General features: G+C 32.8%; 2 protein-coding genes and 1 long non-coding RNA gene across 3 annotated transcripts; 2 read left to right on the forward strand and 1 right to left on the reverse strand.

Moving 5' to 3' along the window:
* Positions 1–6,263: 6,263 nt before the first annotated feature.
* On the reverse strand, positions 6,264–7,287 carry LOC128292821 (uncharacterized). The gene is made up of 2 exons (XR_008282754.1): positions 7,153–7,287; positions 6,264–6,468 (listed from the first exon to the last, which is right to left on the reverse strand). It is a non-coding gene; the product is annotated as an uncharacterized LOC128292821 (long non-coding RNA).
* A 9,062-nt stretch (positions 7,288–16,349) lies between these two features.
* Positions 16,350–18,966, forward strand: LOC108455811 (serine/threonine-protein kinase Aurora-1-like). The gene is made up of 9 exons (XM_017754360.2): positions 16,350–16,671; positions 17,032–17,148; positions 17,297–17,443; positions 17,531–17,626; positions 17,758–17,853; positions 17,948–18,044; positions 18,239–18,356; positions 18,450–18,522; positions 18,601–18,966. The coding sequence occupies exons 1-9, from the start codon at positions 16,633–16,635 to the stop codon at positions 18,700–18,702; spliced, it is 885 nt and encodes a 294-aa protein (XP_017609849.1). The 5' UTR covers positions 16,350–16,632; the 3' UTR covers positions 18,703–18,966.
* A 1,076-nt stretch (positions 18,967–20,042) lies between these two features.
* Positions 20,043–23,360, forward strand: LOC108455928 (derlin-1-like). Its single transcript, XM_017754504.2, has 7 exons — positions 20,043–20,317; positions 20,896–21,031; positions 21,263–21,336; positions 21,447–21,540; positions 21,688–21,816; positions 21,923–22,083; positions 22,795–23,360. The coding sequence occupies exons 1-7, from the start codon at positions 20,301–20,303 to the stop codon at positions 22,946–22,948; spliced, it is 765 nt and encodes a 254-aa protein (XP_017609993.1). The 5' UTR covers positions 20,043–20,300; the 3' UTR covers positions 22,949–23,360.
* The last annotated feature ends 486 nt before the right edge of the window (positions 23,361–23,846 follow it).

Genomic DNA, 23,846 nt, shown 5'->3' on the forward strand with positions numbered 1-23,846 from the left:
CTTTATTTTATCATTATAAACTATTTCAAAACCTTTTATATTCTGAATTTCAACAGCAACCTTCAATTCACAACTTTTTCACAATTAGGTCCTAAATATCATTTCCTATCAAAATCACTTAATAAAACCACCTTAATATGAAATTAGAACTTAAATTTCATAATAATTCATCATAAAATTCCCTTATCCATCCAGGTTAACTTCCAATTTCACCCATAAAATCAAAAACTAATGAATTCTACAAGTGGACCTAATTGTAAAAGTCATAAAAACATAAAAATTATCAAGAAAAAGCAAGAATTAGACTCACATGATGTAAAAATATGAAAACCAGATTTCTCCAGACCTTCTATGGCGTTTTGGCTGAGAAAATATGAAGAAATGTCTGGATTTTTCAATTACATCATTATTTAACTATTAACTTTTATGCTATTTCCAATTTTGCCCCTTGTTCACATTGTTTTCTTGCTTATTTCATACCCAAACCGTCCAGCCATTAACCTTTGGGTCTAATTGCTCTTTAAATCCATCTTTTAAATACTTAAGCTATTTACTCACAATTTAACAAATTTTGCGCTATTTTCAATTTAGTCCTTTTAATTAATTAGCCATCCAAGCGTTAAAATTTTCTAACGAAACTTTAATACTAACTCAATGACACTCCATAAATATTTATAAAAATATTTATAGCTCGATTTTCAACTTTGAGGTCTCGATACCTCGTTTTTGACCCGTTTGACCTAATAAATTCTTTTAATTCACTAATTTCACCATTTCACAAATTCTTCTAAATTCTTACTTGACTCATAAATATTAAATTACTATCTTGTTCAATCTTATTTGTCGAATTTAGTGATCTCAAATCACCATTTCGACACCACTTGAAAATTAAGTAATTATAACTCTCCCTTTAAAAATTTCGTCCTCGAAATTTGTTACTGAAAATAGATTTGGATCTGTGATCTCATTGACTCCTCTGTTTCCCAGGTTGCCTCCTCCATACCATATCGATGCCATAATACTTTAACCATTGGTACTCTTTTGTTCCGCAATTCCTTAACTTCACGAGCCAAAATCTTCACCGGTTCTTCCGAATAAGTCATATCTGGTTGAAGCTCAATTTCGGTATGGGGAATTACGTGTGAAGGATCGACCTATACCGCCTTAGCATAGACACATGAAACACATTACGAATCTTCTCAAGTTAGGAGGTAAAGCCAAACGATAAGCCACAGGACCAACCCTTTCCACAATTTCATATGGCCCTATGAATCTGGACTTAATTTTCCCTTTTACCAAATCGTAACACCCTTTTCCATGGTGAAACTTTTAAAAATACTCGATCACCCATGCATATTCTATGCCTCTTCGTTTTAAATCCGCATATGACTTGACGATCTGAAGCGACTTTTAGACTATCTCGAATAATTGGGACTTTCTCTTGGTTTCTCGAATCAAATCAACCCCAACTATTTTGATTCACTCAATTAAGACCAACACAATGGAGTCTTGCATTTTCTACCATAAAGTGCCTCAAATGGTGTCATTTTATACTAGATGAAAGCTATTGTTGTATGCAAACTCGATAGCGGTAAATACCTTTCCCAATGTTACCAAACTCGAGTATACAACATCTTAACATATCTTCTAAAATTTGAATCACTCGCTCGATTGTCCATCTGTTTGAGGATGAAATGTTGTACTAAAATTCAATCTGGTGCCTAAAGCTTCTTGCAATTTATTCCAAAATCTTGAAGTAAACCTCGGATCCGATGCGAAATGATAGATATTGGAACTCCATGTAATCTCACAATCTCGACACATACAATTCGCTAACTTATTAAGTGAAAAATGCATTACATTGGAATAAAGTGTCTTGACTTTGTCAATCTATCAACAATCACCCATATTGAATCTTTCTTTCTTGGAGTCACAGCAATCGACACAAAATCCATTGAAATATGCTCCACTTCCATTCGGAATCATAATGGGTTGTAATAAACCCGTTGGCACTTGATACTCTGCTTTAACTTGCGGCAAATCAAACATTTTGCAATAAATTCGAAATTTCTCTTTTCATACCGGGCCACCAATATGTCTTTTTCGGATCACCATACATTTTGTACTACTCGGATGAATAGAATACATACTATTATGTGCTTGAAAGAATATCATTCTTTAAATCGAATTATTTGGAACACAAATCCTATTATGATAGCGCAATATACCTTCATCATCAATCTTGAACTCGAATCTAAATTATCCCGAACCATTTGCCGTTTCAAGACCAATTTTGGATCTTCATTCTGCAGCTTCGAATTTGTTGAAGAAACATTGGTTTTACCTTCAATTCTACTAATACAACACCTTCTTCATTAAGAGCCAAATGAGCATTCATTGCAGAAGTGCAAACAAGGATGACTTTCGACTCGATGCATCAAGAACTACATTAGCTTTCCTGGATGATAGTCAATAACCAAATCATAGTCTTTCAAAGAACTCTAACCACCGTCTCGTCTTAAGTTCGGTTCTTACGAGTCATTAAGTATTTCAAACTTTTGTGATCCGTATACATATAACACTTCTCACCATATAAATAGTGTCTCCAAATTTTAAGGCAAAAACAATTGCATTAACTCAAGATCATGTGTAGGGTAATTCTTTTCATGTGGTTTTAATTGCCGTGAAGCATAAGCCACCACCTTTCTGATTGCATTAACACACAACCCAAACCACTTAAAGATGCATCACTATACACAACATACGGTATACCTGATTACGGTTGAGTCAAAGCGGAGCTTCATTAACATTTTCTTTAACTGATCAAAGATCTGCTGACATTCATCAGACCACATAAACTCAACATTCTTTTGTAATAAACGAGTCATTGGTGAAGCAATTATGGAAAAATTCTTTACAAAACGGCGATAGTATCCTGCTAATCCCGAAAACTTCGCGCTTCGATTACATTCTTGGTGTTTTCCAATTCACCACCTTAAAACTTTACTTGGATCCACCGAATTCCTTCATGATATAATATGACCCGAAATCCAACCTCATGAAGCCAAAACTCACATTTACTAAATTTCGCATATAAGCGCTTTTCTCTCAAAGTCGTAGTACAATTCTCAAGTCTTTGTGCATGTTCGGATTCGTCTTTGAATAGACCAATATGTCATCAATAAATACCACCACAAATCTATCCAAATAAGACTGAAAAATTCGATTCATTAAATCCATAAATGCAGCAGGGGCATTCGTTAAACCAACAGGCATTACCAAAAATTCGTAGTGACCATACCGAGTTCGAAAAGCAGTCTTTGGCACATTACACTCTTTAACCTTCAGCTGATAATACCCAGATCTAAGATCTATTTTTGAGAACACTGCAACACCTTTCAGTTGATCAAACAAATCATCGATACGAGGTAATGGATATTTATTTTTAATTGTTACCTTGTTCAACTGCCTGTAATCAATACACAATCGAAACGAACCATCTTTCTTTTTCACAAATAAGACAGGTGCACCCCAAGGTGATGTACTCGGTTTGATGAACCCTTTATCCAATAACTCTTGCAACTGTGTCTTCAACTCTTTTAACTCAGCTGGTGCCATTCTATACGGTGTTATTGATATTGGAGCTGTACCCGGAATTACATCAATTGTGAATTCAACCTCACGATCTGGGGGTAAACCAGGTAATTCCTCAGGAAACACATCAGTAAACTCATTAACAACTAACAATTGTTCCATCTTCAATTCAGAACCCCGAGTGTCAAGAATATAAGCTAAAAATGCTTCATTACCTTTCCGAATCAATTTTTGAGTCAGAAGGTGAAATAATTCGACATCATTCTTTTATCCCCAAACTTAGTGAAACTATTTCCCATCGACATTTTAAATCAATCCGTTTTCTCTACAATTCACTATGGCATCGTGTTCAATCAACCAATCCATTCCAAGAATAACATCAAATTCTCGGAAGGTAACAACATTAAATCGCAGAGAATTCACGACCTTGTATTTTCGGTGGACAATTCCGACATATTAAATTAACCAACATACTTTGCCCTAGTGGATTAGTGACTTGCAATTCAAGGTCAGTGGACTCAACAGTCATTTTCTTTTCTGACACTAATGCAGTGCAAATATATGAATGTGTAGATCCAGGATCAATTAAAGCATATACAGAATCATCAAAAAGATAGAAATTACTAGCTATCACATTTGGAGTAAAGCTTCTTCCCTTGCGGATAGCATATGTACGCAGCAGTACTCTTGTCTCGATCGAGTTGCAGTATCTCTCGTTCCCGAATGAACAGTCCAATGACACTACTTTGACCGACGTTTACCTTTACGAGGAGTATTTGCTTGCTTCTCCCTTGGTCTCTATCTTCTTTTAATAATTGAGGACAATCCGAATAAAATGATCAGTTCCACCACATTTATAGCAAGCTCCGGCTCTTCCCCAACACTCACCAATATGAAATCTACCACAATTTTTACATCTAAGTCTCGGAATATTTTGCACACTACTAGCACTAGCTGCTGGTTTCTTAGTTACTCCGACATCTTGTTGAGTCGTTTTACTTTTATTCGATCGTTCCGGGATTATAACAGGTCGACCAGAATCATTTCTGAACTTTTTGGCCGAAAAAGTCGAAGTTGGTCTAGAGAAACTTCTTTTGTATACCTCTTTACCTCTTCTTTCTCTTTGCATCTTTCTGTTATACACTTCTTCCATCTTTTGAGCTCGATCAGACAGAATCACAAATTCCCGAATCTCTGTACCTCCAATCATCATTCTGATTTCATCATTAAGCCCTTCTTCAAATCTAATGCACATTTCTTCCTCTGTAAATTTTAACATCCCGAGCATATCTACTGAGATACACAAATTCTCTTTCATATTCGGCCACTGTTTTATTCCCTTGTCGAAGATCAAGAAATTCTCTCTTCTTCTTATCTAAATATCTCTTTCCCACATACTTCTTCTTAAATTCGTTTTGGAAGAATTCCTAGGTAAGTTTATCTGCAGTACCCTTTGCCTCAATGGTTTCCCACCAATTATCGCTTCTTCTTTCAATAGCGAAACTTCACATCCCAAATAGTCCTCCGGAGAACACATCATCTGTTTAAAACTCTCTCAAACTCTTTAACCAATACTCGCTTTAACCGGATCATCGTCCGATCTCCTCGAAATTCTTGACTCCAAACTTTACGAGTTTTTCAATTGGTGTTCTTTTGCTAGATTCAGTTATCGGAGGAGGTGGAGGAGCAACCGGGGGTACTACAGATGTTGAGATAGGGGGAGGAGGTTGCGGAGTCTGATTTCTTTCTCGCACATTCTCATTATACCACCGATTCATGAATCCATAAATCATATTTTGAGTTCTTGTTCTCGCGTCAATGAAATTGGAGCCTCACTACTTGTTCCTTGTTCGAGGTTTGTACTCGCTATTAACTTCTTCTTGCTCGGTTTGTTCGGTCTATCGACATCTTTTCAAATCGAAGATAATCTATAATAAAAACAAGGATTAGATCGGATCATACACAGACACACTATCACGATTTATATGGCATGTAATTCTAGATACTTTTCACATCATACATATTCCGAGAATCGACTAAACCGAAGCTCTGATACCAATAAATGTAACGCCCCCTTTACCCGAGACTGTCGCCAGAGTCGAGCACGAGGCATTACTAAACTTATTTGAGCACTTAAACAAATTCAAACAATTTATATCACACTTTCCGCATAAGCTGTCCAAGCTGCGTTACAGATGCAAAAAATCATATCTCGAGTTACAAAACTCAAATCTAAATCCGTAAATTTTCCCCAAATCTAGGCTCATATATCTACTTAATAATTTTTTCTAGAATTTTGGTTGGGCCAATTAGTACAGTTTATTAGTTGAAGTCTCCCTGTTTGTGGTTCTATTGCTCGACCCTGCTCACTACTGAACCAAATTTCTCCATGTACAGAATTCAAATAACCAAGACGTTTATTTATATTAAAATAGACTCAATAAGGAATCCATACATATATAGTATGACTCTAATTAATTTTTATAATTTTAATGATTTTTAATCGAAAAGGGAGCTCAAAATCACTCGACCTTGTCTCACAAAATTCAAATATCTCCCGATATGAAAGCCTTTTGCTTACACGTTTCTTCTATGTGAAACTAGATTAAATAAGATTTAATTTCATATTTTATTCAACCTATAATTATATTTTTATGATTTATGGTGAATTTTCAAACTCAGACTACTGCTACTAACCAAAAACTATTTTAGTACAAAATGTTGTTAACTAGTTTATAACATCTTTACTTCATTTCATTTAAACTCTATACATGCCATATAAATCTTCAAACATAAAACAAAAGCTACCGGAATTGATCTGGATAGTGTGCTTTGTTGTGTTGATCCGATCTACCCACTTCACTTCAAGTCAATCTACATAAAATATTAAACACACACAAGTAAGCTTATTGAAGCTTAGTAAGTTCATAGGTTAAAAGTAATGCTTACCAAACATAATATTTCCAAACAATACCAAAACACTTACTAAAGTTTCCTGCGATTCACAACCATTGTTATAATAATTCACATAGTTGAGCTCAACAAGAATAACTACTCAATCTCTTCCATTTGGATCACTTCTCTTTATTTCTTATAATCAAATTAGGAAACGGCTTACGAAATTGAGTACGTCGTTGCTCAATGCCACGATTCACAACTCAGTATGGTTTTCCTCATTGAAATACCATACCTACATTTTCAATTCGGTATGGGAAATGCCATACCTACATTTCTTAACTCAAGATGGATTTGATAATACCATACCTACATTTCATGACTCAAGATGGATAATACCATACCTACATTTCACAACTCAAGATGGATGATACCATACCTACATTTCACACTTTGCCATGGAACAACCATGGTCTTATCCGTCAATTCATCACACGTCACGATCTGAACGCACTCAATCCTGCGTTTTCCTAATTTGCATTTCCACATTTATTCTTTCATTAACAAAATCTACACAATCCCACAACAAATTCGTATATAATAACACATTATAAACTTCAATCATTCACAAATAAACATCTAAATTCAACCATATAAACTTACCCGGCTAATTTGTAGAAGATATTGAAATTTAGGGACTATTCCGCAACTTTTTCTTTTCCTCGTTCTTCTTTGGATTCTTGATCTATAATATAAAATATTTCTACTCATTAGCATTTATTTGATTTCTATTTCACTTCACAATTTATGCTGTTCAAATTTCGAAATTTCACTTTTACCCCAAAATTTACAATTTTCACAATTTAGTCCCTACTCAATTCACCCATCAATTGAACTAATTTTTCTCAATTAACACTTTATTTTATCATTATAAACTATTTCAAAACCTTTTATATTCTGAATTTCAACAGCAACCTTCAATTCACAACTTTTTCACAATTAGGTCCTAAATATCATTTCCTATCAAAATCACTTAATAAAACCACCTTAATATGAAATTAGAACTTAAATTTCATAATAATTCATCATAAAATTCCTTATCCATCCAGGTTAACTTCCAATTTCACCCATAAAATCAAAACTAATGAATTCTACAAGTGGACCTAATTGTAAAAGTCATAAAAACATAAAATTATCAAGAAAAAGCAAGAATTAGACTCACATGATGTAAAAATATGAAAACCAGCTTTCTCCAGACCTTCTATGGCGTTTTGGCTGAGAAAATATGAAGAAATGTCTGGATTTTTCAATTACATCATTATTTAACTATTAACTTTTATGCTATTTCCAATTTTGCCCTTGTTCACATTGTTTTCTTGCTTATTTCATTCCCAAACCGTCCAGCCATTAACCTTTGGGTCTAATTGCTCTTTAAATCCATCTTTTAAATACTTAAGCTATTTACTCACAATTTAACAAATTTTGCGCTATTTTCAATTTAGTCCTTTTTAATTAATTAGCCATCTAAGCGTTAAAATTTTCTAACTGAAACTTTAATACTAACTCAATAACACTCCATAAATATTTATAAAAATATTTATAGCTCGATTTTCAACTTTGAGGTCTCGATACCTCGTTTTTGACCCGCTTTGACCTAATAAATTCTTTTAATTCACTAATTTCACCATTTCACAAATTCTTCTAAATTCTTACTTGACTCATAAATATTAAATTACTATCTTGTTCAATCTTATTTGTCGAATTTAGTGATCTCAAATCACCATTTCGACACCACCGAAAATTAGTAATTCTGAGAAAATAGGATGAAGTTTAATTTACGAGCCTTGGGGAAAAGTGCAAATATGTGAAAGTTTAGGGCAAAAATGTAATTTTGCCAAAGTTTGAGTAAAGGGTTGTTTTGATAAATGTTGATATTAAATAAGCTAAATTTGCTATTATAGATCAAGAAGAGCGAAATTGAGAGTAGATCGGGAAAAGAAAAAGTAAAGGACTAAATTGTAAAGTTTAGTCACATTTTGTATCGAGGTAAGTTTACAGTAAATAAATGCAATATTCTTTTATTTTACATTATTATTGTCAATTTCAGCATTTATATATTTATGTTATGAAAATATTTAAAGTCGAATTTAAGGTGAAGTGACGGAGGAAAAGTGTTAGAAAGCCGGTTGAACCCTAGGAATGTTAGGATTTTAGGGTTGACAGATGAAACGAAATGAGCCATGTAAGTCCATATTAGAAATATGGCTTTGGAGACGAGATTGAGCCATGTAAGTCCATATTATATATGGCATTGGAGCAGAATAATTCATGTAAGTCCATGTCAAAGACATGGCATTGGCGAGATATTGATAGACAGAACGACCCTAGTATCCTTAGTATTCCGAGTGGTTCAATGGGTCAGGATACGAGTTAAATTACAGTGAATTAACAGCAAAGGAAAAGTAGATTATACTTATGAAAAATGAAAGGTCAGGTAAGAAAGAAGGTAAGGGAATAAAGAAGAAGATAGAAATTAAGAAGTAAAGAAATTTATGATGTTAGATGATATTATGCATAATTATCCATTATGTTGAATGTTGTGATTTATTTGCTTGTAAGCTTACTAAGCCTAGTGCTTAATCTCTTTATTTTCTTCTTCTTATAGTACTTATCTAGCCACTCGGGATCGAAGGAAACGTCGGAGGCCGATCACACTATCAAAGAAATAACTCGGTATAATTAGGCGTTTTGTTTTGTGTATGGCATGTATAGAAACTTAGCCACTTTTGGTATAATATGAATAATGAATGATGTGTAAATACTTGCTAGTGATTAGCTAATAAAATGGCCGATGATATGCATGTTTATTAATATGTATGATTGAATGGTGATTATCACATGAAAATTATGAAAATGTGAAAGTAACCTAAAAACAGATTCAAGTAACAGCAATGACGTAACTTTGAAAAATCACTAAAATTGTATAAACATAGTTTGAAGATGAATAATATATGAAATTAAAGCTTATTATGTCTATTTTCTTATGGAATAAGAAAAATAGGTAAAGGTATTATATTTCATGATATATCTAAGTTTTAGTGAAATAGGGTCAGAGCAATTTTTGGACCCCCTGTTTCAACTTTGGAAATTCACCATAAATTGTACAAAACTAATTAGAAGGTATACTTTATATGGTTATAATCCTTGTTGAGTCTAGTTTTAAGAGAAACAAACGTCTTAGTGATATGAATTTTGTACAGGAAGAAACATGGTTCGTAGTAACAAGAGGTTAGTGCAGTCGAGTTTTGAAACAGGGGAAACTTTAACTAATAAACTGTACTAATTGGCCAAGTCAAAAATCTATGAAAAAAATTAGTAGATAGATATATGAGTCTAGTTTCATAAAAAATTTGCGGATCTTAATTTCGAGTTTTGAAACTCAAGATATGAATTTTTAGACGACGACGATGCAGAATGGCAGCACATTCCGAAAAGCTTAAATAAACAATTTAAACCTATTTAAGGGATAGATTAAGTTTAGTAATGCCTCGTGCTCGATTCTGGCAACAGTCTCGGGTAAGGAGTGTTACACGACCAGTCGCTCCTACTGCAGAGGCGTGACCAGTCGCTCCTGCTGCAGAGGCGAGACTCCCCTGCAGCCCGCCACGTGTCCCTGCCCCCCACCCCTACCTGCACCCTCCCATGCCACCTGAGAGAAAAGAAAAAAAATTTATTAAGTTTAATAATTATTTAGGGTTTTTTTACTAAAATAAATTTAAAAAAATTATTTATCAAATAGGTTGTCAGTCCAATTATATACGAAAATTAGGTTTTTTTTCATTCGCGCCTATCTGACAGGCGTAAATGATTATTTTATATTAATTTTTTAAATAAAATATTATTTATTTAAGGCGCAAATGACAGGCGCCTATCTGGGGACTAATGGATGCCAAGAATGGCATTCGATAAAGTGCCCAAGACTGCAGCAGTATAAGGCATCCGCCTATGTCCATCGCAGAAGGATCATTGTCCGGCAAAGTTCATGATGCAGCGTGGCTAACACTGCAGACCCCAACCGTATGAACGCGTGTTATGCAAATTAGACAGTAGCGGTAGGTACATCAAACTGACCTCACTGCTGTTTGAATCCGGCACGAGTACACCTCCTATAAGGTGCATAATGTAACCTTGAGCGGCCTGCATAACCTCCAATTCAGTGGCAGTATTGGGCAAATGCTCAAAATTGGCCTTTAGCCATGAAAACCGCAATGTGGCAAATTTCCCTCACTTGGGGAGTGTCCAAGTAACTTCGTAGCAAAGGCGAGCGGCCTCGAGATCGAACTTACGCCCGTGACCACGTTCCGTCGATAGGAGCCCTAGTGCATCTTTGCAACGTCCTCTAAAGTTATGGTGCACTCCCCGCACGGCAAATGAAATGTGTGCGTCTCCGGATGCCATCGCTCGACTAAAGCAGAATTTAAGTCATATCGCAGATCAAAAGTCCGGATCAATGCTGCTGATCCGAACCCCGCTAACTCTAAGAACGGTATTACGCGTTCATTCGGCTGAAACCCTACATTATAAATCGACCCTCAATACGCGGTACTCGACACGAGATTATTATATTTACTGAAATGGTTAATACAATATAATTTCATTCAACAAATAATGTGACTATCAAATAAAATTTTCATTACCATCTCATTAATGTTACTCGATATGTGACCCTTATTTTCATTATCAATCAACGAACCCATTTGCTGCAAATCTGCAATTAAAATTATCAAATAAATAAAAATTATAAATTTACATTATATCAAAATTACATTAAAATTTCTTACTCTCTTCAGAATTATTTAATTCTATTTCTTACTCTCTTTAGATCGTTTATTCAACATCTTTCCATATTCAAAGTAACTTATTTATCATATACTCACTTTCAACTAGTCAATTATGCATCTATTCAACATAAAGTACTACATTACTTCCAATCATAAAGCCAAATGCATTTTAACATATCATTTATATTAATGTGTTTAATTCTTTAATATATATTAATTCTCTTGTTATGTGTTTTATACAAGTTAAAATATAAGCATAATTTATTAATAGTCTATTTTACTCTTAAAAATATTTTATTTTTTCCTTAAGTTTTGATTAAATTTTATAAAATTTAAAAGAATTATTTTTAACACTTTACATAGGTAAATTTAATTAATTTTAAAAGTTTGAAATTAAATTAAATTATAATTTAAGAATATTTGAAAAGATTAACTCTCAAGTTTATACATTTTACATAGGTATAAATTTTTATTTTATTTTTAGAATGTATTAGCCACTATATTTCTCACTTTTTGTTAACAATGAAGTGAATGCTAGTAAAGTTTTTTAAAATAAAATACAAAAAATATTGATTCCAAGTAAATCCGGAAATGGGCAATAACTGGCAAAATATTGATTTTTTTATATATTTATTTAAAAGGGAGGCTGCTATCAAGCTATCAAAATCGAGCATCAATGGCAAAATAATGGGGTTTTTTATCCAACTAGATTAAAAAAAAATTAAAACACCAAAATAGGATGTTAGATAAAAGTAAAACAAAAATCATGGACTTGAAAATTCAACAAAAAAAGTTTAAATTAAAAACAAATAAAGCAAGACTTGACAAGTAGTATTAAAAACAAAAACAAAATTAACAATTAATAAACTATATTCAAGCACAATAATTACATAACACTCTTAAATTACTAATATTTTACTTTTTTAGAAATGTAATTTTTTTAATTTTAAAATAATTACAAATACTAAAAATTATCACATAACACTAAACTACTAACATTTTAATCTTAAAATAATTATAAAAATTACTAACATTTTCTTCTTTCTCCTCCTTCTCCTTCTTCTTCTTCTTCTTTTCTTCTTCTTCTTCTTCTTCTTCTCTCTTCTTTCTTTGCATTCAAAAATTGGGGACCGGTGCTTATATGGTCCCCATTACAAAATTTTATTTTTTTCTCTCTGTCTCTACAGGTGGCATGGGGGGTGGGGGGCAGGGACACGTGGCGGGCTGCAGGGGAGTCGCGCCTCTGCAGCAGGAGCGACTGGTCGCGCCTCCGGGTCTGGCTCGACCCGGTTTTGACCCGATTGAATTTTAAAAATTTTAAAATTATTAAAATATAATAAAATAATAATATTTAAAAAAAATAAATTATATTATTAAAAAAATGGGTCGCGCCTGTCAGGTAGGCTCGACCCAAAAAAATAACCCATTTTCGTAAATAATGTATCTGACACCCTATTTTGGTATTTTAAATTTTTTTTAACCCAATTGGGTAAAAAACCCCACTCCATTGGGCTGGTTTAGTAACGGATCCTTTTCTGTTCGTAAGTAGGCGTGCAGTTCGATGCACTGCACTTTTTCTTTTCTTTTTTTTTTCTAAGACCTTCCTTTATTCAGAAATGACAATTTGTACCAAAATAAACCCCGATTAGTCAAACCATAAGGAAGGATTAAAACAAATCCATTTTTTAAACGGAAGATAAATTTTTATTACTGTTGTTTTCCTTCTTAAATAGTGGATCCTAAAACTTAAATTTTATTTTTTCACCATTTAGTAAATTTATCATTCTTTGTTTGGGGTTGAATTTAACAAGTGTTTTGCTTTTTTTCTTTAAGTTAATCATTCTTATATTAGGGCATGAGTTATTTTTATTTTAAATTAATATTTGACTTTGACAATTATTCTTATATTAAGGTTTAAATTATTTTTTAAGAAAATACCAAAGACTAGCTTAAACTCAAAAAGTTCAAAATTTAACGTGAAAATAATTATCAAATTCATAGATTAACTTAGATAAAAAAGATCAAACCTTAATACAGAAATAATTACTTAACTTAAGTCTCGATGTGAGAACAATTGTCAAATTAAAAAAACTAACTTCTATAGAAAAAAACTTGTGAGTTTTATCGAGTTGAAACCTAAAAAATGAATTAACCCTTCCTTAAAAAAACTTAAATCTTTTTTAGGACCAAAAACCTTTTTATGACAAAAGTCTTTGTTTTTTTTCTCTTCTAAAATACTATTAAAAAAGTCATTATTTACTTAAACAATACTATTCTTTTTTTTACGAAAATAACATAAGAGACGAAAATTAAACATCGATTTAAGGTTGAATCTAATACAGTTAGTAATTTTAGATTTAAAGATATCTCGAATCACTAAATCGATAATCATCTTGCTGATTTAGGGAAATTAGAGCTCATGTGCAACTATTGATTTGGTGAATTGAGATGCCATTAAATCCAAAACTCCTAACCGTCCTATAAATGCCAACTCCCCCTAACCTCTATAACTACATCTCAACTCCACACCAAATTATTTTCAAAACCCCCGCTCTCACTCTGAAAATATACAAAAATAACAACACCCCTAAACTTAAATCACCTTTAAAAACCCTAAAACCATCCAAAAAAAATACATAATTTTTTTACAAGCCAATAAAAGCTAGATTTTATTAACAAATTTTAGTTGTAATTTATTTTAAATATAATTATTTTATTTTTAATTATGTTCTAAATTTTTATTTCTAAGTCTGGAGTCTTAAAGTGATAAGGTAAGTGCCTATACAATTGATCTCAATTTAATTTAAATTAAAAATTATTTTTATTGAATGATATGTTAATTTTATTTAAAAATGTAAATAAATCGTATGTTATTACATCTGTACAATAAGTAGGGAATAATGTAAGAATGATGCTATTATGTGTTTAAATGATATAAATATTGTTATATATTCACATTTAGTAAATATTGAAATAAATTTATTGGTGTATAAATTTTCCTATTTAATTCTTAAAGTTATATAATTTTTAATTCAAGGTTTAGGGCTATTATGTTAAAGAATAGTTGTTTTATAGAAAATGTGTATTTTAAGTAATTATTAGTTAGTAAATATATGTTTAGAGTTTAGGCGAGAAAATGTATTTTAAAATGTTGAGTTTGTCCAAAATAGAGTCAAATTTTTCAATATAAGATAATACATATCAAACATTAACCCTGATTCTCTAGACTCAAATTATATAAACCCCCACCGCGATTTTTGATTTAATCTACTTACAAAGTTTAGGAATAGAGTTGATAAAATCGACTAGAAACCTACATCTAAATTGCTCATCCATAGAAAATAAGGACTAATTAGATTTCTCTTATGGATATGGTTACTAATAATCAAGTGGGAAGTCCTCTTTGCACCATCATTGGCTATGACCTTTACAAATTATTTGATTAAGTTCTCTTGTAATTTTGTTCAAATTCTCTTATTAAAATATATCATCAACCACAAACTATCCAATCAAATTTTATGTTCGACATATATAAATGTTTCTCTTAGTAAATAATATTTTTGAACTTCCCACCTAAGACCATTATTATATGTCCAGATTAATTCCTGCATAATGTTGTTGACAACAATTATGTGGGCAACAACATAGTTGTTGTTGGGGTCCATCGTAAAAATTTTAAATTTTTTTTATCAAATTGTCAGCAATTTCTTATTGTTATTTAGTTCTTATCTTTTTCACAGTTCAGATAATTGTAGCCATTTTTCTCTACACAAAAAAATTATAAAGCATTGTATTTATTAAGATATATATCTTAACCCTATAACATTTGACCACTTTAAGAAATTTGAACCCTACTATCTCGTGTCACAAACAATTTCTCATAATATAACTATATTCTATTTGTAAATCTAAAATCAAAATATAATTACCTAAAAAATTTTCTTACCTTTTTATTTTGGAACTTTTCCTTCTAACTTCGACCCTAAGAAAAAATATTACTTTCACTCATTAATATATAACATTTTAATTTCCTCATATTATCTAGCTATATTATTTTTTATATTATTTGAGAAAAAAACTTAAATAACATTTATAATTTTTCATATTTTTACTTTAATAATTCGATTATTGATGAAAAATAAAACATTTAAAATCTATATATTAATGTAACATTTACAATTTCATATGTTTTCTACTTAAACTATTTTCTTTTTACTTAAAAAAGTTTAAAATATTCATAAAAATAAAGTATAAAAACATTTATAATTTAAATCTATGGATAAAATAAATTTTTTATCAAAAAAACTAGTAACTGGTTTTCACCTCGAAATATTAACCCTCATTCTCTAAGCAAAACTATCTCCGAACAAATTTAGAAGCTTTATTAACTCTCTGCTTTAATGTTTTCCCTTCAATCACTTAACTCAAATTTTTTTTCAAAAACAACTCTTAATTTTTTTTTTCAAACTGATACAAATGGTCCCAAAAAGTTAGGGGTTTTTAAGGATCCATGTGTCTAATAGGTCTATTAATCTTAGACCTTTAGCTATGTCAATGCAGGAAGAGCAAAGATTCCTTGCTTTCTAGGGAACCAAAATTAATATGACAACTGTTGATTTAAGCTCCTTAGGCAACAAGGAGACTACTGATTTGGTCTCCCTAAGCAATAAAGAATCTTTGGTTGGTGTATCGATATAACAATGTATAAGAAACACAAAATTAGTATGACGATTGTCGATTTGGGATCCCAATGAATTAGCTGCATCAAATTCAACCCAAAATCTACAACCGTCATGCCAATTTGAGGTTCAATTTTCATCTCACATGTTATTTTGGTAAAGAAAATCCTGTATTATTTAAGTAAATAATTTTTTGGGTATTATTCCGGAAAAAAACCCAAATCTTCGCCATCTAGTTTAATACTTTAATAGACAATGATCCATAGGCCCAAGCATCACCTGACTTATTTAGGGCCTTACTTAGCCCATATCCATAGGCGACATGACAGCCTTGTGTGACTAACTAAGAGACGCTCCTCCGATCCTCGGATCGGAAAATTTTGAAAAAGCATTCCATGTGCACTATTAAGTAATTCGACCGTTGGGAATGGGGCCCTCCTCCGATGCCACTCCAAATCCACATTCCATAACAACTTTTTTATTTTTGTCTTTTTCTTCTTTTACCTTCTCCATCAAATAATAAATTTCATATAGGTCTTTTTCTAACTCGGCCTTTCCCTCTTTCCCATCAACAACAACAACAACAACAAAATCTTTGCCCTTTTTTTTTTCTTTCTAAAACAATGGCGATCGCTCAGACCAACTCTCAACAACAAGAGAAGGTTAAGATTTTTTTTCCCCTCATTTTATCCCATTGTTTTTCTTGGGTAAATAGTTTCATTTTTCTTTTTCTGTTTTTCATTCTTCAAGAACCAAACAAAGCTCAATTTTCAGTCTAATTTTCTTTTATGGAAGATATAAAGTTTTGAGAAGGGTTTTCTCTTTATAAGAAGGGTTCAATTCCCAACAGGGTTGAGTGCTAGGGTTCTAATGGTAGATTTTGGAATTTTTTAAATCTTATGTCTGCTGCTATCTAGGATTAGCGGATTTTAAAAAAATTGGGAACGGAACGTTGTTGATAAGGTTATCTTGTTTTGAACCAATGCTGGGATTTTAATTTGTTCATATTAAAATTTTGACAGGTTTCTTCAGAGGCTTCAGCAGGCGAAAAGAAAAGATGGACGCTTAGCGATTTTGACATTGGAAAGCCGCTTGGACGAGGCAAGTTTGGTCACGTTTATCTAGCTAGAGAAAAGAGGGTTTGTTTCTTTCACCTTTTCTTTTTATGGATCCTTTTTTATTTGCGTTAAGAAATACGAGGAAAATTTAAGATTGCAATTTTGAAGTTCCTCCAACGTTGGCATATATTCGTATAATGAGGACGATTCAATGTTACTTGTGGAACAGAGCAATCATATTGTAGCACTCAAGGTGCTTTTTAAAAGCCAACTCCAACAATCTCAAGTTGAACATCAGCTACGTCGTGAAGTGGAAATACAAAGTCACCTGCGCCATCCCAATATATTGAGGCTTTACGGTTATTTCTATGATCAGGTATAATGGCCTATATCAATGCTTCCATGTCTATAACTTAATTGAAATGAATTAACATTTGTTTTTCCTGAACACCAACTTTTACAGAAACGTGTTTACCTAATACTGGAGTATGCAGCCAAAGGTGAACTTTACAAGGAACTACAGAAATGTAAATACTTCAGTGAAAGACGCGCGGCTACGGTGAGTAGTTTGGGTTTTTGGCAAATTGGTTCTTGTGATAGATTGTAATGATTGACTATTTAAACCACACCCCCCAAAAAAAAAAAAAAAAAAAGGAGAGGCTAATTTGATGCTTATGTTGTTTGTCCTAGTATGTTGCATCTTTAGCTCGGGCACTGATTTATTGCCATGGAAAGCATGTAATACACCGAGACATCAAACCTGAGAACTTGTTAATTGGGGCACAGGTGATTCCTACGCCATTGGCTGTACTCATTATTTGGTTTTTTCAGCTAATGTTTTATAGTGCTAATCTTGTATCAACTGGGGATCCCTTTTCAGGGTGAACTTAAGATTGCTGATTTTGGATGGTCAGTACACACATTTAACCGTAGGCGGACTATGTGCGGCACGCTTGATTATCTTCCTCCTGAAATGGGTATGTGGCTAACCATTGAAACTAAGTGATTAGCTGTAATGCCCCATCAGTTGTCCTTTTATGATCAAGCAGTTTTAGGTTCAGACTATACCCATTTTGTGTCAAAAATGTTAACTTTTATAGGCGCTGGAAACAATTAGAGTAAGGAAGAAAACTAAATTTCACTTTCACCTTATTTTTTATGTTCTCCACAGTTGAAAGTGTAGAGCATGATGCTAGTGTAGACATTTGGAGCCTTGGTGTGTTGTGCTATGAATTCCTATACGGAGTCCCTCCTTTTGAAGCCAAGGAACATTCAGACACTTACCGAAGGTAAGTTTCAGCTCTAAAACAAAGACAAAAATGATGACATCTTTTGGTTAGATGCATATATAAATGATGTGCCATACTTTACCTTGTCCACAGGATTGTGCAAGTGGATCTCAAGTTCCCTACTAAGCCAATAGTTTCATCTGCAGCTAAGGACCTCATTAGTCAGGTATCTTTTGTTGCCTTTTTTAACTTGCAATTAACAACGTTTAATACATATTCTAAGCCTATATAACTTTGCGTACAGATGCTTGTCAAGGATTCTTCACAACGGCTGCCATTGCATAAGCTTCTTGAGCACCCATGGATTGTTCAGAATGCTGACCCATCTGGCATCTATAAAGCTTAAAATACATACATTTTTTCCTCTAAATTCTTTTTTGCGAGGATAATTGTGCAAGATGGTTCAAATTAAATGTTCTGGTTCTTGACTCCATGAATCCTAACTTTGCATGCATGTGTATCCAAGCTTTGTACCAATAACAATATCTGTTTGTTAACTCTACTGTAATTCATTTGTATGTTAAATTACTATGATTTGTTGTTTAGAGATTTTAACTCTTGATTCGTAGTTTGTTCCTCATTGATGTGAAGAGAAAGGATTGTATGGAAATCACTTCCAATCAAATCATGCCACCGTTCCTCCCACATTTGCTCTACAAATTTTTCATACATAATTTTGCACTTGCAATAATAATAATATCATAAAATAACTCAGAAAAACAATCTAATCTAAGCTTTCCAATTTTTTCATACATAATCATGCATATTCAACTATGACCATGACAATAAACAGTAGCTTTCAAAATGGAAACCATGTTGTAACCATACAAGGCTAAAATCGCTACTCTATCTCCAAAGTTTATGCTTGCATTAACGTTAGCCATTATTGGCAATTTGGCAGGCTATAAAAGATGATGTGATGGATATTACACTATCTGATGCAACTTCCATGACATACAGGGCTTGTCTTCAGGTATTGACTATTCTGTCTTTACAGTTTTCTCCATCCAACTTGCAGGTAAGCAGGTTGTTCCTTTTTCTTGGCTGGTTAGCAAAGTTATAAGGAAAATCATGAGAAAGAACATATTTTGTTGAAACAAAAATCAGTAAGGACAGCCGATGCAACTATTAAAAGCATAGTTGCATGGTGATCATTGGTTTGCAAGTAAAACCATATTTAAACCTATGGATATGCTGCTTCAATGCAAAACTGCCAAGATTCTGCTGTTTCTTTTCCTTGGTTTCCGTCTCGAATAATTTGGAGTGATACCAAGGTACCATGTTGAAATTTTTACGTATTCTATAAAATTTAAAATTAAATTAGTTAATATGAGTCCAAACTCATCCAAAATTCAAAATAATGAAAACAATCTTATATAAGAAATAATACAAACAGGAAATATTAGTGAAATCAAACCATTTGCCACTTTTGTCCACGATCAAAGTTGCTTTATGAATCGGTCATAGACTCGTACACCCATGTACATGACACGTTGTCAAGAATATGGTGTGGCACCCCCTTATTGGACTCATCCGTTTGTCACCTTGAATTATCGGTATACGCCACATCAATCAATCCATTAAGATGGCGCCACCGAATATTTTCCTCCAGGCAATACCCAAAATGCCATCGTTTCAACGAGGCAAATATGAACAACGTTGTACTGTCTCGAACTCTGCTGACAGACCATTATAAACACGCAAAAATGACAGATGGCCTGCCTCCATGTAATGACGGTGCTACTTGATTTGTCCGTGACGATTGGTAACGACCTCCATGTTACTGTGAACGTTTTATTAAGTCCTTTCATGTTTTCATTTTTGTTCATTTAAAGTCCTTTCACCTTCGTAAAATTTTTTGAGGGTCACCTTCGTATAATTAAAAAGTACTGAGAGGAGATAATTTTGGAGAAGGTCGTCGAATCAAAGCTTTAATTTGATAAAATGTCGTCTCCTGCAGAGTAAGATTTTGAGTATTTTCCTTTTGTTTCCCCTCTCATTTTCTCTCTACGTTTACTTTTACAATTGTCGCAATATTCGAGCCTTTTATCATCAACATTTTTTTTATTATTTTCCTGCATGATTTCTGAGAATTTCTCGCTAACTAATTTACGCTTTTTATTATTATTAATTTTAATTTTAATTTTATGTCCTGCTTAATTGCATTTTTCTTTTGGTTATCTTGTGTTTGGCTGCCTAGAAAATTAAAAGAGAACAGAATATAGCAGTTGTTAAATAAAATTGTCTTTTGTCTATTCTCATTTTCGTGTTATCATCTTTGTTAATGGTTTTTTGTTCATCGATCTTACAATTAATCTGAGACTTTTACTTTTCATTTTTAACATTTTAGCTGAAGTCAGGTTTTAATTGTAAAGATTTGGATTCGTTAGCCAATAGCCATGTAGGACGTAGTCGAATATCCCCTCTGTGTTTTTTTTTAATAAACCAATCATCATTGCATTTTTTATTTCTTCATGATCCTCTAGTTGTTCTAATATCATAATATCAATGCCATAACTTTTTATTTACTCTTTTCTAGATTCTACAAATCTCTGCCACCGATCACCAAAGCTTATGGGACCATATGTTTAATGACGACTGTAGCTTCGCATCTGGGACTATATCGACTTGAAAATATTGCATTAATCCATGAATTGGTATTTTCAGAGTTTCAGGTGCTGCCTTGCCCTAATTGAAATCTAACGAAGCAAGTTTACCATTTTATTATGAAGAATCTCGTTCTTTTCTGGCTCAATTGATTGACTATTTACTGAACAGAAAAATTTGATTGTGTCTTTGTTATTTATTATGTGTCACATAGCTACTTTTTGTTATTAAGGAAACTTAAACTGTTGCCATTTCCCTTTAGACTTTTTTTACGGGTGGTACTGAGTCTTTTCCTTTAGGTGTGGAGGCTTCTTACAAATTTCTTTTTCTTGGGGAACTTCTCCATGAATTTTGGAATCCGTCTCCTTATGATGTAAGTATTTAGAATGGAAGCTTGTTAGGATTAATGTTCCAAAAGTTGTGGACGTACTGGTATGTGTAACAGCATATTTGTTTTTGCCCTCTCTTTACCCGTTATTGCAGTGCTAGGTATGGGGTTCAGCTGGAGCAGGGGCCGTTTCAAAGGCGGACAGCAGATTTTCTCTGGATGATGATCTTTGGAGCTATTTCATTGCTGGTGTGTATTGAAGATATACCATTTTTAGGGTCAATCTTCTACATGTCTCATAAAAGTTGAATATTATAATTTGGTGAATAAGTTTATAGATTTTTGTGCTGGAATATGGAATATATTATGATTAGTTTCTTCTTTCTTTGTGTTTAGGCATTATCAATTGTTCCAATTTTACGGGGTGCATTTCTTGGCATTTCACTGGTATTCATGCTTCTATACATCTGGAGTAGGGAGTTTCCTAACGCTCAAGTCAATATATATGGACTTGTTGCACTCAAGGTACACATGGTTACATTTATCTGCCGCAATTGTGCCTGAATTGTCGTAGTCATCTTCGTACTGTTACTTGTTTGGGTCTGCTAATGCTTTTACTACTGTAACACAGGCCTTTTATCTACCGTGGGCAATGCTTGCTCTGGATGTTATTTTTGGTTCCCCTCTTGTGCCAGACCTTATGGGGATCATTGCTGGGCACTTATACTACTTTTTAACTGTTCTGCATCCTCTTGCCGGGGGAATGAACATAATATCAACTCCTAGATTGGTGTATCCTTTTATTTTATTTTATTTTTCTCAAAGTTTTAGTTCCTGACCTCTAAGTAACACAAGAGGTGAGAGTTCCCTTATTATTTCACGTCTAGTTAGCTTTTATTCTACTGGTGAGTAAGAAGTGACGATTGAGATTATACTTCCTTTGTTCCAACTGAAAAATAGTCATATAGATTAGAAACAAAGTTTGAATCTCCTTTCATGTTTGCTTGCTATTCCGAATTCTGATAACTTTACTATTTGTCTATGAGGTTCCAAGCATGACTTAAGCTCTGCCTGGTTGGCGCTTTTCCTTTCTTCTATTTGCTATTTGTCCTTTGTTTTCCTTTTTTTAAGGTCTTTTAACTTTTTGTTGAAAAGAGCAAAAAGCAAAAACACAGCGACAGGGAGCCTTGGTTTTTATGTAGAATAAAAATAGTTATCTTCTCTTCTTCCATAAGGCATTTTGGGTGGAAATATTAGGCAAGTATTTTGATGTGCAGCATGCCGCAAATGCTTAGAATTGCTACCTTGTTGAGGACTTATATCATTCTCATGATGTAATTTCTCATGTTCTTACAAGCTAAATATTGTTCTTTGAATTGAATTCATAATATTTTAGAATTTGTTCTTTCCAGAATTTGGTCGTTGTTACAACAGTTAATTGGTGTGAGAGTAGGATGTTCATGAATTTACATGCAAGAGAATTCCTTGACTCACATAATGCAGGCATAAACTTGTTGCTCGAGCGAGGTTTGAATATCCAACAAATGCTCGTGTTCCACAAGAGAGGACAACTGGTGTGGCGTTCACGGGGAGGAGTTATCGGTTGAATTCATCGACTGGTCGAGGCTTTAGCTTGAGAAGATTCTGGTCGTCTTGAGCAACCCATGGTACGAAGAACAAATATCTTATGCCCTTGACATACCATGTGGCAGAATGTGATTGATGGGCGCAAAATAGGAACATGAAAAAGGGCAGAAAATTTACCATTCTGGTATGGAAGTTACAAATGCTATTAGCAATCGTTCAGATGATTTTAGATGCTATTTTACGCTTTGTATAGCATGTTTTGTTCAGGAGGGTTGGATCTTGAACTAGTAGAAATCTGATTTGATTCCGTTTTACAAACATTTTTAAACATTTTATTTTTATTTTTTATGCTGTACAAAAATTTCGGTATTATTATTCGGTAAAAGAAAAAGGTCATTTACCTTGTAATAAACTACCAATTTTGTAATCCTTTAATAATTAATATTTGTTTATTTTAATTTTGATTTTATTATTCAGTAAAATAGTATTGAGCCCCAAGGGATTCAAAACTCTAGACTGGGATTTGCAACCTCAAAATCCCCTCTAAAATTGAGTTTTTCCTGTGGAAGTGTGTTCTTTCAATTCTCCCTACTTCTGGCTTTTTTATCTGTAGAATGCTAGTTATTATCGCTTTGTACTAATTCTTAGTCAAGCATCTAGAAAAGGTTATGAAAAATAATAATAATTACAGGATAAATTGATAGTGCCATTAAAAAATTACTTACATATTGAAAAGATATTTTCGATTATGGATATTAGATTCTAACATTATTTGGTACTATTTTAGAGAAGTAGAGTGAAAGTTTAATATATATTTGCTTATCATATGGTTTTTATGAGATTTTAAACTGGTCACTTGAGCAACTGATTTAGGTAAGATACTATGTAAGGAAGATTATTATTATTTTTACAATATTATCAATTCAACTTTAATTATTAAATTTAATTTTTTTATAAAATAAAAATAA

The sequence above is a fragment of the Gossypium arboreum genome, chromosome 5 (genome assembly GCF_025698485.1).
Source record: "Gossypium arboreum isolate Shixiya-1 chromosome 5, ASM2569848v2, whole genome shotgun sequence".
In the NCBI taxonomy this organism is placed as follows: domain Eukaryota; kingdom Viridiplantae; phylum Streptophyta; class Magnoliopsida; order Malvales; family Malvaceae; genus Gossypium; species Gossypium arboreum.